This window comes from Myxine glutinosa, unplaced genomic scaffold (assembly GCF_964187855.1).
Source record: "Myxine glutinosa unplaced genomic scaffold, kmMyxGlut1.1 SCAFFOLD_790, whole genome shotgun sequence".
In the NCBI taxonomy this organism is placed as follows: domain Eukaryota; kingdom Metazoa; phylum Chordata; class Myxini; order Myxiniformes; family Myxinidae; genus Myxine; species Myxine glutinosa.
Window position 1 is genome coordinate 105,498 of NW_027616885.1, and position 18,310 is coordinate 123,807.

Genomic DNA, 18,310 nt, shown 5'->3' on the forward strand with positions numbered 1-18,310 from the left:
CAAAAGGCCATACCCACAGGCTGATATAGAGTACCATCGCGAATCCTGAAACAAGAGCTGTCAGTGCCAGTCACGTCTTCCTTTTCCTCTCTCGAGCCCGTTACAAGAGTCTCCAAACATCTTCTGACTTCCCACTCCTTTCAAAATATAATTACAGCAAAGGCCTAAAGCACATTGTGATATTTGAAGCCTGGCCGACGTCAGACTTCATTAAGACGTGGCACCTACCACTGGCTACCAGCAGCGCAGATTGATGACAACGCCCAGTTATCCTGTGGCAAGATGGCGGACGCAAATCTCGCTCGGCCGCTTGCGATTGGCCGGCAACTGCCAATCTATATATATATATATATATCTATGGTTATACCATTTGCTGGGGGTGCATGTGTGTCACTGATTCAGTGCCCTCTAAGTCAGAGCGTTAATTTGTGATCCGTTCAGGGATGCTGGCGATCAGGAAAAGTTGATTTGTACTGATTTTAAATATTCCAAAGATAGTTCGTTCAGTAAGTTGTGTCGTTGGGGTGCAGGAAACGACTTACCGACATCTCTCTGCTTTATTTAAACACACCTTTTTGCGTGAAAATTCTGTGATGACGAATCTTTATTTAACCTTCATTCGTCTTTAAGTCCGAGGATTGTAAGTAGCTCAGGCCGTAAGCATTCTTCCTTATTACAAAACAAACATTTTGGTGAACTCTGAACCCTTGTCACATCAACAAATCAACAATTTCACCTTTTATCAGATGGTCACCTGAAAAAACTTATTCATTTCCCGTCACGTCTTGTACAGGTGAATGATCAACAACAGCACATGATAAATAATTCTGATGATAAACTCATTCCCAGAAATCTCACGTTTATGAAGAATATTCCGCTACGTTGACGTAACAAGCTGCACAGAAATGGATAATTGTCAATCGGAAAGTTAAAATATGCAGACCTCCACACGAGCCTTCGTCATATAAAACTGGCCCCGTGTGGGGACTGATGGCTATATCCCCATGCCCCACTCTACATATGGAAGTTGAAAAAGGCGACATTAAAACAAGAAAGAGCAATCAGAGATCGCAGACCCTCGCCAAGATGTGTTTGTGAGGTCTATTTTGTGGGGTGTTTTCGTACATTCTTTCATTATTTTGTACAAACACACTTTCATCAGACACGCGTGACACATGACATCCTCTTTTTAAAACTGAATTCAGTATTGTATTTAAAAATATATTTTTTAATGAGCCTGTCTTCGGGGTCATTGGAGTTCCCAGGGTCTTTCGCATCCACGGAGTCTTTTGGGTCATCCGGGTCCTATGGCTCTTTTGGGTCCTTGGGGTCTTTTTGGTATTTTGGGTCATTGGGGTCTTTGGAGTCTTCAGGGTATTTTGGGTCTTTTTCGTTCCTCGGGGTCTTTTGGGTCCTTGGGGTCCTCTGGTTCTTCATGGTATTTGAGGATCTTCAGGGTATGTTGGGGCCTTGGTGGTCTTGATGGGGTCTTAAAGGTTCTTCAAAGGACCAATGGGTCTCAGCAGTCCAAAGTGTCGAAAGGTACATTCCGATATTACATAATTAAGAAAGGATGCCACTGACTTCAAACAGTACGTAATTAATAGATATATTGAAAGCTCACATGGCTGGAGAAGATAATAAAGTGGTGCTTCTTCTTCTTCAAACAATAACTTCTGGCTGCCAGACCGTAAGACCAATCATATTGAAATTTTAAACACGTGTTCTGCTTTGTGACTACGTCATTATTTTGAAGTTTCACATCGATCAATGAAATGGTTCAAGAGGTAGAACTTTTAAATGATTTTTGTTCAATCAAATATGGCCACCAAACCATGTGACGTATGAATTATTCAAGGGCAGCAGGGCATATGCAAGGCATGGGGAACATATTGTTGCGGTTTTGTGGTTGTGCAATAAAAGGTTAATTCCCCCCCCCCCCCCCCCCTCTCCCATAGTTAGTTAAACTACAACATGTAGCCTCATTTAAAGCTCAGTTATTTCTTAGTAAATGTCAGTGTAGTCCTTTTCCTGTGTTAGTTTTGCGTTGAGTAGAATAATGAGAGTTAGGTCTCCTTCCAATGAATAAGGAGAGTTAGGTCTCCTTTCAATACAATGATGCCTTGATTGCGGTGGTTTTGGCGCGAAATACCACGAGGCCGGCCTGACAAGTCGATCCAGGCCGAAGGAAGGTGGAGCAGGGAGAGAGGGAGTGATGGTAAGCACGAGCCGCCAATCAGGGCTCAAAGGGAGTGGCTTACCACTGCGTCAAAAGGCGTGGCTTGGAACACTCGATGCGGGGTAAGGGCATGGCAATATAACCCTTTGCACGAAGCCCCCACCTCAGTTTTTGAGGGGAGAGGCGCTTGAACAAGTTATGAGCCGGGGTCCTCTGTTGAACAGTTCTGAGAGTGTGCGGTGTTGAATTGAGCTACAAGTTAACTGCGCGGTTGAGCTTGAGGCAGATCCTCTATTGAGTTACGAGGGTGAAAGTGCGCCATTATATAAATCGCGCTGTGAAGGACCGCCGAGCCGGGCGAGAGATGCGCATATTCGCCTGCCTGCCTTTGCTTGAGATACGTGCCGCAATGATCCCTCCCGCCTGCCTGCCTGCCTTCTTCGAGGGACGTGCTGTGACCGCGGAGGGCCACGCCGGGCAAGCTGTTCATGAACAACGGAGCCTGCGCGTTCAGTGCATGAACCATCCTTCTTTCATTCCCCCTGTGAGTGTGAACGGGCCCGTGTCTGGGGAATAAGCTAAGACTGCTTAATTGCCTGATCTGTGTCTCTTCACCTTGTACAGCTGTAAATAAACTGGGTTCTTCCTTATATTCAACTGTTCCCGTCATTTCCATCTATTGACTAAGCGTGGTACGAATTATATCGCTCTCATCGGGTTCCAATAATAAGATAACTGCACGGACCACGTGGTACGCCATCTGATCGGACGTACACAAATTACACGTGGTTCGTGCGAGACTTGATCCCCGCTTCCATGGCGGCATAGGTACTTAGGTACATGCGAGAATTGTCCCAAAACCGTGTCCTGCGTCTGCCCGGGAGTGGCGACAAGTCTCGCGGTTGCGACTACCCAAAAAGAGCAAGGGGCTTAAATCTCCCCTTGGTAAGGGAAGGAGGGTCGCGCAAAACCGTAACAATATGTTTGAAGTTTCCGTTCGATCTGTTCAGCCGTTCTGGAGGAGTGGCTTGTTCCAGTTTTATTCTTCAAAAAATCGTAGCCACCAAACCATGTGACCTTTTGTTTGTCATGGGTATGCCATCATGCATGTAATGTTTTGCCTCAATCTGTTTCGCCGTTTCGGTGAAAAATGGATCGTAGTGGTTTGTAAGGCTTTGTGTTCAAATAAATATGGCGGCCGAACCATGTGACCAACAAAGTAATTTTTTTTCTCCACCAATTTATCCCGAGATGATGCTCAAGAAATTTCATCTTGATCGGATGAAGTTTTGTACTTGTCGAATTATGACGTCATAATGGAGGCACGTATGACATCATTAACATATTTTATTCCCCATGGAAAGTTCTTTACAATGAGCAATGTCTCAATTTTTTCTACACAGCGCTAATGGAGATATAGAGGTGCAAATGTTTTCGATTTTTCCAAGTTGGTGCCCGTACCACGTGACCTTCACCCATACCCAGACATTTCCTCCATCTTCACTCCCCGAGAAGACGACATAATTATCATTGAAAAATTTTAGAGAAGGATGCGCACCCACAGTGAAAATTTCCTCTCAATCGGAGCAATGGTTGCAGAAAAAAACAAAACATATTTATTCTGTTCGGACAAACAGACTCAAATGCAATACCCTCTCCTCTGGCGATGGTAATTATATAGAAGAGAGAAATCCGATCAGCGACATGACCTCGTGCTCAACAGAGAAAAAAACCCCTCTTTTCAGCCTCTTGTCGGGGGTGGATTTGGATGAGAGACACAACCACATGAGACATTACTGGCCTGATGAATCATTCCAAATTTGATTCCATAATTAATTGGTCAGGCAGTTTGTGAGAAGAGGACGTTTTCGTCAAACGTTAATGGATGGACGGACGCATATATGGACGGATGGCCGGACGTTGGGACCCATTCTATGAACTTATTTCAGAGAAAAAAAAAAAAGGATATAATACATACAATAACCATTTTCACTGATTTACTCACCTTTAGTTCAGCATGAGCAATCTCCACACCAACAACTTTGTGGTCCTGATGTTCTTCACCCATGCACGTGACGCACATCAAGCTCCCATCGTTCTTACAGTAGACTTGGATTGGCTTTCCATGCTCAATGCATCTTAGTTCCTCAATCTTCACTCCCGGATCCACCAGTTTGTGCCCTTTCTGTTGATGAGGCTTCAGGTGTTTCTCACAGCAGAGGATCTCACAAGGTACACACCTCTTGGCTGCCTCTCCATTACAAACCTCACAGTAACTCTCACTGCCCCATGATTTCATTCCTTCCTTAACATTCAGATCACCATGTTCTGCATCTTTAGCCTCAACCTCCAATCCAACCTTTCCCTCTTTCAACTTCATATTTTCTACTAAGTTGGCAACAATCACATTCTTCTTGAGCTTTGGTTTTTGTGGAAAAACCTCACGGCAATTTGGACAAACATAACCTGTGTCTTCTTCCCTGTTCTCCCAGGATTTCTCTATACACACACGACAAAATGAGTGGCCGCATGGCAAACAAATGGGCTCCTTGTATAGTTCAAAGCACACTGGGCATGTGAGTTCATTCAAAATAACTCCCACATCAGAGGAAGAAGAAGAAGAAGAGGCCATTTCCTTGGGGTGAGAGAAGAGCGTGAAACAGGGTTGAATTGAAACCTGCAAATGGAGATTGATAATTAGAAAATCATAAGATAATTAAAGAGCAAGTATATACATATATATTGTTGCAGCCACAAATTCCGGGGCTTGCTAAAAGGGGAAGCCTCGGTTTCCCCCCCCCCCCCTCCCCCAGACTACTGGGCCTGAGTCAATCGGGCATGGATAAATCCATGACCTGAGCAGTGCCAATCAATCTACCAGGTTCCCTTGGGTCCTCAGTCAAATTACTGTTTACATTTGGGTCCCGTCATTTTCCAACCCATTTTCCAACCGGGTCTCGCACCCTCGATATGCACTGCTCTTATCTTTTAAATCTTCATGAGATGCAGATTTGCAAAAACTTCCAGTGCACATCGGACATGGACTGGAGCCAATTAATTAGTTATGGTAGAAAACCTCCCAGACTAACACCACAGGTGGACTGGGCTCGACCAATAGAACAAAGGACAGGCACAGACAGATCGCGAGAACAATCAACAACAAGGCGGTTTATTTATAAGGATGAGGGGACACGGGGGAGGATATAAGCAACAAAAGCAATTAAATGGTGCAATCATAATCAAAATGGACAAGGGAACAATAATGCACAAGGGATTAACTAGAAAGACACTCTTCCACATCACGAAGTCGACCGATATGCCTCCACTCACATTATTACATCATTATACATACTTGTACCAAGTTTGATTTAAATCCCTTCAGCTATTCTCAAGGTATCACATTTTTACCTGACATGGCATCAGACCTTTGACCTCTTGATGACATAATCCAATGAGTTCATCTTGACATCATATATACTTATAGTCTTATACTAAGTTTGTTCAAAATCCCATCACTGGCTCACAAGTTGGTGCAGCAACATAATTTTTACTTGACATGACATCTGACCTTTGACCTATTGGCCCCCCAAATCTAATCAGTTAATGTCTACATCATTATACATACTCGTACAAAATTTGATTTAAATTCCTTCAGCTATTCCCACGTTATCACATTTTTACCTGACATGACCTCTGACCTTTGACCTCTTGATGCCATACTCCAAACATTTCATGTTTGCATCATTATACATACCTGCACCAAGTTTGACATAGATCCCTTCAGCTGTTCTTAAGTTATCGCGGCAATTAAATAATTGTAACTTAACATGACCTCTGATCTTTGACCTCTTGACCACAAACTCAAATCAGTTTATCTTTGCATCGTACTATAATTATACGAAGTTTGCTGAAAATCCCATGAGTGGTTGACAAGTTAGCCTGGTAGTATAATTCTTATGTGACCGGGCATCTGACATTTGACCTTTCAACTCTTGACCCCAAACTCTTGACCCCAAAGATGGTCCCTCTAAAAAGAACGGTTGGTAGCTTTGTCTTGGGCTTTTCCTTGTTGAGCTTATTGTGCATACAGAGTGGATGTTTGAAGAGAGAAAGATTTGGTGTATGAGGTGATAATTAATCGACCTGCCCTTCCATATTGGAATGGGCCCGGTATGGTGTCTGGATTGCTCGCTTGCCCAGAGCTCCATCCTGCCAACTCCATTCCGCAGCTCTCTCCCGCTCGCACCGCTCCAACAACCCCGATCCGCCTTTCCCAGTATCAGTCAGGAAGTTTTCAGCCAGGAATATTAAATTAAACTAAAGTAGTACACCGACTATGACATCACACTGACGTCATGTACATTCATTGGTTTATTATTGAGCCTAATATAGTTGCTGGATGTTGTAATAGGGTTGCTGCATGTTGTAATATGGTTGCTGCATGTTGTAATATGGTTGCTGCATGTTGTAATATGGTTGCTGCATGTTGTAATATGGTTGCTGCTTGTTGTAATATGGTTTCTGCATGTTGTAATATGGCTGCTGCATGTTGTAATATGGTTGCTGCATGTTGTAATATGGTTGCTGCATGTTGTAATATGGTTGCTGCATGTTGTAATATGGTTGTTGCATGTTGTAATATGGTTGTTGCATGTTGTAATATGGTTGTTGCATGTTGTAATATGGTTGCTGTATGTTGTAATATTGTTGCTGCATGTTGCAATATGGTTGCTGTATGCTGTAATTTAGTTGTTGTATGTTGTATTATGGTTGTTGTATGTTGTAATATAGTTGTGGTATGTTGTATATGGTTGATACATGTTGCAATATGGTTGCTGCACATTGTAATATGGTTGCTGTATTTAGTAATCGTGTTGCTGCATGTTCTAATATGGTTCCTGTATGTTGTAATATGGTTGCTGCAATATGTTTGTACCCGAGTCGTGCTGTTAAATAACATCAGGTGGGTTGATTCAGCCTGTCATCCTTCTGATGTCGGCAAAATAAGAACCAGGTTAGTATAAACAGGGGGCACTGCATCAGCGGGACAGCCGGCACATCTTAACATCAGGGGCACATCTAAACATACACCAACCATACACTCCCAGCAATGATGCAAACATCCGCCATTGGCCGCTTATGGAATATAACTGTGTGTGGGGGGGGCGGGGGGGGCTTGGCTGCTGCCTCCACAGTTTAAACATGGTTGGGTTTCAAGAGGTGCAACGGAGACCTTGAAGCGTCCACCTCCGTGTGTGCAGGTGCAAGTTTGTATGTGTGTCTGGATGAGTTAGATGGCTTTACCATCCTGTTGGTGGGGGTTAGGGGGTTGGTATGCCCAAGTTCACATAACCCTCCTGTTGGTCAGGGTTAGGGGGTTGGTATGCCCAAGATCACCTTACCATCCTGTTGGTCGGGGTTAGGGGGTTGGTATGCCCAAGAACACATAACCCTCCTGTTGGTCGGGGTTAGGGGGTTGGTATGCCCAAGATCACCTTACCATCCTGTTGGTCGGGGTTAGGGGGTTGGTATGCCCAAGTTCACATAACCCTCCTGTTGGTCGGGGTTAGGGGGTTCGTATGCCCAGATCACCTTACCCTCCTGTTGGTGGGGGTTAGGGGGTTGGTATGCCCAGATCACCTTACCCTCCTGTTGGTCGGGGTTAGGGGGTTGGTATGCCCAGATCACCTTACCCTCCTGTTGGTGGGGGTTAGGGGGTTGGTATGCCCAAGATCACATAACCCTCCTGTTGGTGGGGGTTAGGGGGTTGGTATGCCCAGATCACCTTACCCTCCTGTTGGTGGGGGTTAGGGGGTTGGTATGCCCAAGATCACATAACCCTCCTGTTGGTCGGGGTTAGGGGGTTGGTATGCCCAAGATCACCTTACCATCCTGTTGGTGGGGGTTAGGGGCTTGGTTTGCCCAGGTTCACCTTACCCTCCTGTTGGTGGGGGTTAGGGGGTTGCTATGCCCAGATCACCTTACCCTCCTGTTGGTGGGGGTTAGGGGGTTGGTATGCCCAAGATCACATAACCCTCCTGTTGGTCGGGGTTAGGGGGTTGGTATGCCCAAGATCACCTTACCATTCTGTTCGGGGAGGCATGTTGAAGCTGCAATGCTCTCATTCCAATATGGAATGTTTTGACAAGTTTCTCCTCTCACCACTAATCCTCCCCAGGTAAAGTCTCATTTATTGAACTGTATTATTTATTGTAAATCATTCATTGGATGTAATATCGATAACTTTGTATCTATTGTAATCTCGTGTGTTGAGTTGGTGAATCCATCATTAGACGGGATTTTCCTTGAGTATTCACATAAAGAACAATCCCTGAGTATTAACATTCAGAATAATCATTCAGTGTATTAAATGAAATGACAAACTGGACAAGATCATCAGAAGGACCGGGAGCCCGCACCGGGAGACCGAGAGCCCAGTGGGGTCAGCCTAGCTGGAAAGTTAACCAATTTTCATGTATATAGCAATGGTCCATGTGCATGTCCATGTCCATGTAAGGAAATGGACTTTCTGCCAGGCACATTCTGGTGGGTGTTGTTACATATTTATGTGAATGTATGTGAATTACCATTCAGGTCTTTGCTTATCCGTGTGTAGTATATTAAGTTGTTGTGTAGTTGTTGTGGTTGGAGGGTCAGGAGCCCTTCTGAACAAGTGGCCGGAAACGGAAGTGACCGGAAACGGAAGAGGAAAAGACACGAGGAAAAAAGGACGAGTATTCTTCTTCCTCGCCCCGCTCCGACAAAAAGGTGGGATCGACCTTGCGCTGCGTGGAACAGCGGCGTTCCGAAGCCTGTCTGGCGAGAGGAATTACCGGGACGTGTACCTGCCCGGTGGAGACGTCAAGTTGACGTGGGGCCGTGCATCGACCCCGCGTCTGGCATCGTTCGCGGCACCGTCCAAACAGACGCGTGCGGGTCGCACGTTGGGGCCTAACGCGCCTTGCAAGCGGCGTGGGGTTTGGCTTGCTCTACCGTATCCGCTTCGCGTGGCCACGAGGGGCTGCAGCCACGGTGCCTGGTACGATACCTGCCCGGTGGAAACACGTCCACCCGGGGTTCGTTCAACCGCCCGAGTGCGGCGACGGTGACCATCATCTTGGTCAGGAGGGGCCCAGAGACATTGTGCGGGACCGAGACCAAAAGGGTGTCGTGAGTACTCACCGGGACACACATGTATAAGATGGCCATCTTAATCATAGGGAATTGATTGTGAATTGGGAATTGGTGATGGTTGTGTATTGTTGATTGCTCGGGGAAAATCTCCGTGGTTGTGTCATTGAAATTGTATGGTATCATTACCATTGAAATATATCCTTGAACATCAGTTGTCTCTTGGGTGAAATTCATATGGAGTGCGCGGCGAAAGCGCATATATAATACAGCTTTCTGGCGAAGTTCCTCTCATTGTCCGGGGGTCACCGAGACCAGGTATTCACCGAGGGGACCACGTAACAGAATTGGGGGCTCGTCCAAATTACGATTTGCGGTTTCGCAATTGGGTCTACGTCCGGGATATAAAATTGTATAAAATAATAAAATAATAATTTTTTTTATTAATTAAAATTTATTAATTAATTATTAATTGGAATTTTTTTTTGAGAAATTGGGGTAAAGTCTTGGGTGAAGGTTAACAGGTGTTAACGATAGGCACCATGGCGTTTGTGGCACAGAACTTTGGGGTAACCCCGAGTGAGGCACAGTTCCGAGCGTTGCTAAAGTCGGACCTCTTGAAATTGGCCAAACATTTTAACTTGGAGGTCCGAACTAATTTGAGGAAGGCAGAGTTGCAGGCCACGGTGATAGAATCTATGGTGGGATTAGGAACATGGGACGAGTTAGCCTGGGAGTGGCTACCCGAAGAACCAGAAGACGTTGAGCTCCGGAAACTGGAGTTGCAATTACGGAGCCAGGAACGGATTAAAGAAGAAGAAAGGAAAGCAGAAAAGGAAAGAGCAGAAGAAGAAAGGAAAGCAGAAGAGAGGAGGGAAGAGAAACAAGCAGAGGAAAGGAGAGTGGAACGAGAACTCCAGGAAAGGTTAGAAGACAAAAAAGCAGAGGAAAGGAGAGTGGAACGAGAACTCCAGGAAAGGTTGGAAGAGAAAACAGCACAAGAAAGAACCGAGGAAAGGAGAGTGGAAAGAGAACTCCAGGAAAGAAGAGAAAAGGAACAAGCAGAGGAAAGGAGAGCTGCAAGGGACCTCGAAGCAGAGGAGAGAAAAGCGGAAAGGGAATTAAAGGAACGTGACATGGAGCTTCAGCAAGAAATCAAATTCAAGGAGCTGGAGTTAATGAGAGAACGGGGAGAGGCACCACCCTTGCTGACGGGGTCGACACCTAACCAGAAAACCTGGGATGTGGGCAGACATGTGAGGCTGGTTCCACCGTTCAGTGAAAAGGAAGTCGCGAAATTTTTCCCACACTTTGAGAAAGTGGCTCGACAATTAAACTGGCCGGAGGAGGCCTGGACCATACTCGTGCAAAGTGTGCTGGTGGGGAAAGCTCAGGAAATTTATTCGGCGCTACCAATGGACCAATGTGCAGATTATGAGGTACTGAAGAAGCACATCCTCAAGGCCTATGAGTTGGTTCCGGAAGCTTACAGGCAAAAATTCAGGAATGCCAGGAAGAGGGAGAGTGAGACCCATGTGGAGTTTGCCAGAGTGAAAGAAAACATGTTTGATCGGTGGTGTGAGTCAAAAGGAGTCGGGAAAGACTTCGAAACATTGCGGGACTTGATCCTGGTGGAGGAATTCCAGCAGTGTGTCCACGAGGACATCAAAGTGTACCTGCAGGAAAAGAAAGTACCAAAGTTGTGGGACGCAGCCACCATGGCAGATGATTATGCCTTAACCCACCGAATAGGGGTCCACGAACCTAACTCCTCGCCTAGATCTCCGCAGGGGAGGTGGGGAACAGCAAGTGCGGAGAACGACCATACATGGCGGCGGCCTCGAGATGATTATGGGGACAACTATGATACCCCACCGGTTCGAAATCAGAGGGATGCGGGCCCAAGACAAACTTATAGTTCGGGGGGCCCGAGGCAGACCCCGAGAGTTTCCTCCGGGCCTACTTGCGCGTTTTGCAAGAAACCTGGACACGTGATGTCCAGTTGTTACCTCATGAAAAGGGACAACCCAGAGCGGAGTCCAACTATTACAACTCCGAATGCGATGGCTAGCGTAAGAAATCGCCATCAAAAGGGTTACCAACCATTTATTTCAGAGGGGTTTGTGTCACTGGATGGAGCCTCGACTAACCGGAGACCGGTTAGGATATTGAGGGACACAGGGGCCCATCAATCTTTAATGCTTGAAGGCATTTTGCCATGGTCCGAGGAGACGGCAACGGGGGATAGTGTTCGTTTACAGGGGATCGGGGGCGGTGTTAGTGCTCCCCTTCATGTCATCCAGTTGGAGTCCGATTTGGTGTCAGGACCGGTCACCGTCGGTTTACAAGCCACGCTTCCTGTAGAGGGTGTATCTGTGGTTATCGGGAATGATTTGGCCGGGGGTCAAGTTTATGGTAACCTGAGGGTTGGTAAAGAGCCCAGCAGGGAAAATAACACCACACCAGCTCGGGAAGGCGACAAAAGTGCCAAGTTATTTGTAGGGGGACTGAACTTCAAAACAGAGGAAGAAGTTCTGACCTCTGTCTTCAACAGATATGGGCCGCTGGTGGAAGTGCGGTTGGTAAGAGACTGGGAAACGCAACAGTCAAGAGGGTTCGGCTTTGTCACGTTTGCCAGCACAAAAGACGCCAGAGAGGCAGAGAAGAATTGGAATGGCAAGGATTTGGAGGGTCGGACCATAACAGTAGGGAAGGCATTTCGTAGGCGTCGAGAGGTCTACAGGAGAGGACAACTGGGCGGTAGTTTTGGTGGTGGCCGCAATCAATATTATTTTGGAGGCTCCCTGAGTTACGGCCGCTCCAAAAGGAAGGATTGGCAAAGTAGTGGCCGAGAAGGAGACCGCTATTCATGGGACTACAGGGACCAGTGGTCCCACCCTAATTATTAGGGAAGTTCTGAGAAGTTGAAGCACTGAAGGCGGCGGAGCCGCCGAGCCAAGATTCCTACACGAATTAACCGTGAACGCCGTTCCTAAAGGCGTCCATGTAGTGAACTTTCATGCATGGACTAACCGTGAACTCCACGTTCCTCAAGGCGCCCATGTAGAGAACTTTCCTGCACGGACTAACCGTGAACTCCGCGTTCCTAAAGGCATCCATGTAGTGAATACTCGGCTTGGCCTCCCGGAAAAAGTGTTATCGAGTTGCTTAACTTTGGATCTTTGATCAACCCCTTAACCTTCATTCCCAAGAAACTGACGGTCAAAGTCAGAGGGTCATGAGATGGAGTTTGATTTGGCAGGGACAATGTCGTTGTTGGTACTTAGTCCAGAGGGAGTAATCTGGAGGGGTTGTGGTGAAATTTTGGTTGCTTTATTTTTAAGTGATAACTGTGCCCGGGGAGAACGGATAATGTGGGGGGGGTTGAGTTATCTGGTTTGTTTCTCCAAATTGGCCGGCAAAGAAAGTTTTCGCTGGGTTCAAACTTTCTTTCTTGAAGGGGGGGAGTGTTACATATTTATGTGAATGTATGTGAATTACCATTCAGGTCTTTGCTTATCCGTGTGTAGTATATTAAGTTGTTGTGTAGTTGTTGTGGTTGGAGGGTCAGGAGCCCTTCTGAACAAGTGGCCGGAAACGGAAGTGACCGGAAACGGAAGAGGAAAAGACACGAGGAAAAAAGGATGAGTATTCTTCTTCCTCGCCCCGCTCCGACAAAAAGGTGGGATCGACCTTGCGCTGCGTGGAACAGCGGCGTTCCGAAGCCTGTCTGGCGAGAGGAATTACCGGGATGTGTACCTGCCCGGTGGAGACGTCAAGTTGACGTGGGGCCGTGCATCGACCCCGCGTCTGGCATCGTTCGCGGCACCGTCCAAACAGACGCGTGCGGGTCGCACGTTGGGGCCTAACGCGCCTTGCAAGCGGCGTGGGGTTTGGCTTGCTCTACCGTATCCGCTTCGCATGGCCACGAGGGGCTGCAGCCATGGTGCCTGGTACGATACCTGCCCGGTGGAAACACGTCCACCCGGGGTTCGTTCAACCGCCCGAGTGCGGCGACGGCGACCATCATCTTGGTCAGGAGGGGCCCAGAGACATTGTGCGGGACCGAGACCAAAAGGGTGTCGTGAGTACTCACCGGGACACACATGTATAAGATGGCCATCTTAATCATAGGGAATTGATTGTGAATTGGGAATTGGTGATGGTTGTGTATTGTTGATTGCTCGGGGAAAATCTCCGTGGTTGTGTCATTGAAATTGTATGGTATCATTACCATTGAAATATATCCTTGAACATCAGTTGTCTCTTGGGTGAAATTCATATGGAGTGCGCGGCGAAAGCGCATATATAATACAGCTTTCTGGCGAAGTTCCTCTCATTGTCCGGGGGTCACCGAGACCAGGTATTCACCGAGGGGACCACGTAACAGTGTGGTCAGAAGGGCCATTCGAAAGGGAACCAAAAATTGAGCTAGATCAGCTCTGTGAGTTAACCTGATGAAACCTAATGGAAAATGTTCGGCATAGTCCCAAATATCATGTATGACCACTGCCAGACATTTTCAGTGGTGGGGTGTGCCTGCCAGATTACATAACCGGGATTCCCAAAATTGAGCGAGATCAACTCGTGAGTTAACCCGGTGAAACCTATTGGAAAACGTTCGGTATAGTCCCAGATATCATGAATGGTCACTGCCAGACATTTTCAGTGGTGGGTTTTGCCCGCCAGATGCCCCGAATGCCCCCACTCCCAAAATTGAGTGAGATCAGCTCATGAGTTAACCCGGTAAAACTTACTGGAAAATGTTTGACATAGTCCCAAGTCCCAGGAATGATCACTGCCAGACATTTTCAGTGGTGGGGTGTGTCCTACAGACACCCCCAAATTCCCCCACACCCAAAATTGAGCTAGATCAGCTCGTGAGTTATGCTAATGAAACCTCCTGGAAAATGTTCAGCATAACTCCGTGTATCATGAATTTTCAGTGGCGGAGTGTGCCTGCCAGACACCCCAAAATGCCTGCCCTCCATCGAGCCAGACGGAATTCTGAGAAAAAGCCCAATGTATCTCTTGATTCTGTGGCATTGCAATTTACTCACAATTATCAATATAGCATGTATTTGACCAAGCCTGAACCTAGACAACATTAAGGTGCCAGGCGTGTTACTTTACATGTATTACGTTTTGTGACACTTTTACCGGTATATGTGTCAGTTTTAAAATAGGAATCAGGTAGTCAAGTTCTCTTTGCACTGCAACCCAACTTATTTTATTGAGGATCAGAGTCATCAACACATCCAAGAAGATATTCGACGCATTCTGAGGTAAGTTTTGTTACTTAAATTGCTCCCCATAGATATCATGCTGCCACATATTATCTCATTAATCAAGCTTTAAAACTTTAAAGATTTAAGAGAAGTCTCTCCTTTGTAACTATACTCAAAATCAGTGTGTTTATGATGATGCAAAGCGGTACAGGTACATTTACATCCCTTTGAATCCATCAGGTATGGGTATGTTACCAGAATAGCGTCGAGGCCTAATCACAAACTGCATAGGAGTCACCTAACCCTCACCCTCCTGCTGATGCTGTCCATCCATCATATGGAGGGCCACTTGTCCATTAATTAGGCCTACTTTATCGACTGATATAGATATTTCAATGAACCTTATGCAGCCAAGGTTACTCACACTATATACTACAAGTGGAGCCTCTATGCTTCGGTCTATGGTCATTAATTTCAAAGGGAAACAATGAATGTATACTCTTTTCTTGATCGAGTTAAATGAAGGCATATATTTTTCGTGTCTGACTGGACCATTATGATCATTCTTGTACATGTTAATGAACCATTTCCCTCAAGGTAAGCTAATGCCCATACTACGATAAATGTCAGTTTTGATTCCTCTCAATTAATATTTAATATTACTGTAGTCATTTCTTTTTATAATGGGTGTTAGCAAAAGTGTGGCTCTGGGGATTTTTTAATACAATGCATTATTCTATTCTTTCAGCTTTGGATTATCGACGTCAGCCAGGAGGATGACTGCAGAAGAGCAAGGTTCGGAAGAATCACCCAGGAGGATGGATCCAGAAGAAACATGTGTGACTTCAGAAGAGCAATGTTTGGGAGAGTCAGCCCAAGGATCAAATCGTTCATCCACTATTGTCAATCAAGAGGTAAGGGTAATGAAACTTAATTTGCACATTCTAAAGCACTGACTTGAAGCACTAAAGCACTAAAGCACTAAAGCACTGAATTTGCACAAAGCACTAAATTGACATTTTGTCCTTTCATACCACTCACCAAGCCACCAGAGAAATCTCCTCTCAAAATGTCTACTGAGTTAGCATAATTTTGTAACCAAGGACAGAGGTGAAATTCGGAATTCCCATAACCAAATGTCAAACGTCATTATGCCTCCGCCACAAATTTATGTTTTCTGGTTGTCCGTCCGTCCGAGTCTCGTTATCGCGATGTCTTAAGAACCGTTGAAAGGATTTTCGTCAAACGTTTTACCTGTATGCACTTGGAAGAAGAGGCAACATGATTAGATTTGGGGTTATTAGATCAAAGGTTACAGGTCAATTTATTTGCACAGAATATCGATTCCAACATTATGCGGTTGCCTAGCTGACAGTTATATCCACATGTGATCATATGGTCCCTGGACCATTTAATTTTTACTCCACATTAACGGACCCTATTTTTATTCCAAAACAATGATGCTGAGGGTGTTTCAAGCTGCTATATCTGTTACAAGTGCACAGAAGAGGACGGCAAGCTGATAAAGTTCAGTGACAGGACATGGACAACAGTAAAGAATGCTGCTGCCTTGCGTAAAAATTTGAAATCTGACAAATACTTTGAGGTCACACACAAGATTTTGGTAAGCATTGATCACGAATCTACTGTCAGCTATCACCCTTCCTGTCATAAGCATCACACAGCAGTGAAGCGTCCGAAAGAACCCCTGCCACCTGATGAACCAACTGCCAAAAAGGCTTCGATCCGAACAAGACGCTGCAGTGTCCTTCCCAAGTCTGATCAGCAGGGCATGTTGAAAGGAACTTGCATTTTCTGTGGCAAAAGCCATATGTACGGACGAAGCAAGACTCGAGATGTCAATGAAGCTGCAACCTCGGTGGGGGGGGGGGGGTACAACAAACTGATGCAAATTCCTGGCAAAGTTGATCAGGTAATTAAGGCACGAGAAACTGAGAATATGATCATCATTATAAAATTAGAATACCTTACAACATCTCTAATCATGCCTTTCATTGACATTCAGGAGAATCCATTAGCAAACATCAAACGGATCGACTGTGCGCTGCTGCCACCTTCTCGTCGGACCCTTGACATGAAGATTCGATGAACGCAGTATGTAACAGCATTGTGGACACATGCCTTGACAGCATCTCCTGGGGACGGTTTGTCATCAACCGATTATGGATGGTCTGTGAATGACAATATCCTGAAGACAACCTGGTTTGAAGGGCCAGCCATACCAGACAGTTTGTTTGTGAATGGCAGTAACAACGCAGAGGACATGGAGGTCGAAGGTGACAGCGAGTCGGAGTTGGAAGTAGAAAGTATTGATGGATTATTGAACGATTCAGATGGCGAAGCCTGGAGTGAAGACTCAGAATCAGAGGAGGAAGACGGGGATTACTGATAGGAGACCACTCTACAGAATTTGAATTTGTTTGAATGAATGGCTGGCATCTGCTTGTGGTCATTCATGTTGGCTATGCAGTGCCGTGTTATGCTGAACATTTTCAGCAACTTTCATCGGGATTGGTAACTCATGAGCTCAGATCTAGTTCTGTATTTTGGAGTTGGCGAGGGGGTTCCAGGTGTCTGGCAGGCATACTCCACCACAGAAAATGTCAAGTGGTCATTCATTATTTTTTTCTTTCTTTGCCTCATTTGAAGGACTTTATTGTTTCATCATATGTAATCAGTAATCACATTACAAAACATAAATGTACAGACAAATGAAATCGAACACTGTACCGTGGCATGTCAAACAATCTTTCTACCTGGCGTCTGCCATTCCTTTCGTTTGGTTTACTGTTTAAAAAAAAATCAGTTCAGATTTCAACTCGTGCAAAAGAGCTCTGGCATGCGTTTTAGTACCACAGCTCATCTTTGTGTTTTAGTACCACAGCTCATCGTTGTTGCCAAAGATGAAATACATCAGGTTCTATCTGCTTTTTTTTTCTCTCTACAATCAATGAGTAGAAGTGTTTTGTTTTCATGTTTAAAACATTGATAGCATTGACTGCAGTTGACATTTCTATAAATTGTTTCCCTGATTAATCCCTACCTGTTTCATAAAGTATGCAATTTATCAAACCATAATCTCGGAATTTTACGAACTTAAAGGGAAATAAATGTTTCGGCAATGTATTACATTTAACAGATAACGTCAGCGTCTTTACAACACCCACGACAAATGACGTGTTACACCTTAGAAACCCCTTCTTTTCCCATGACTTGAAATAAAACATCTGATTTTCAAAAGTTATGATGCTGTTATTCCATTGTATTTTATTCTCAATGTTATTCTCATCAGGTTAAATCACAAGCTGATCTCGCTCAATTTTGGGGTGGTGGCATTCAGGGGTGTCTGGCAGGCACACCCCACCAGTGAATATGTCTGGCACTGGCCATTCATGATACCTTGGACTATGCCAAACCATTTCATGCAGGTTTCACCGGGTAAACTTACTAGCTGATCTATTTCAATTTTGGGGGTAGGGGCATTCGGGGGTTTCTGGCGGGCATATCCCACCACTGAAAATGTCTGGGAGTGGTCATTCGTGATACCATGGACTCTGCCGAACTATTTCCTGTAGGTTTCACCGGGTTAACTTACTAGCTGATCTATTTCAATTTTGGGGGTGGGGGCATTCGGGGGTTTCTGGCGGGCATATCCCACCACTGAAAATGTCTGGCAGTGGTCATTCGTGATACCATGGACTCTGCCGAACTATTTCCTGTAGGTTTCACCGGGTTAACTTAACAGCTGATT

General features: G+C 45.5%; 1 protein-coding gene across 1 annotated transcript in view; it reads right to left on the minus strand.

Annotated features, from left to right (window-relative positions):
• The window catches only part of LOC137415204 (E3 ubiquitin/ISG15 ligase TRIM25-like), a 35,393-nt gene that overhangs the window by 2,060 nt on the left and 15,023 nt on the right, over positions 1-18,310 (minus strand). Inside the window, exon 2 of the mRNA XM_078768970.1 lies at positions 4,185-4,856. Within this exon, the coding sequence (XP_078625096.1) occupies positions 4,185-4,811 (627 nt within the window). The 5' untranslated portion in view covers positions 4,812-4,856. The remainder of the gene's footprint in view (positions 1-4,184; positions 4,857-18,310) is intronic.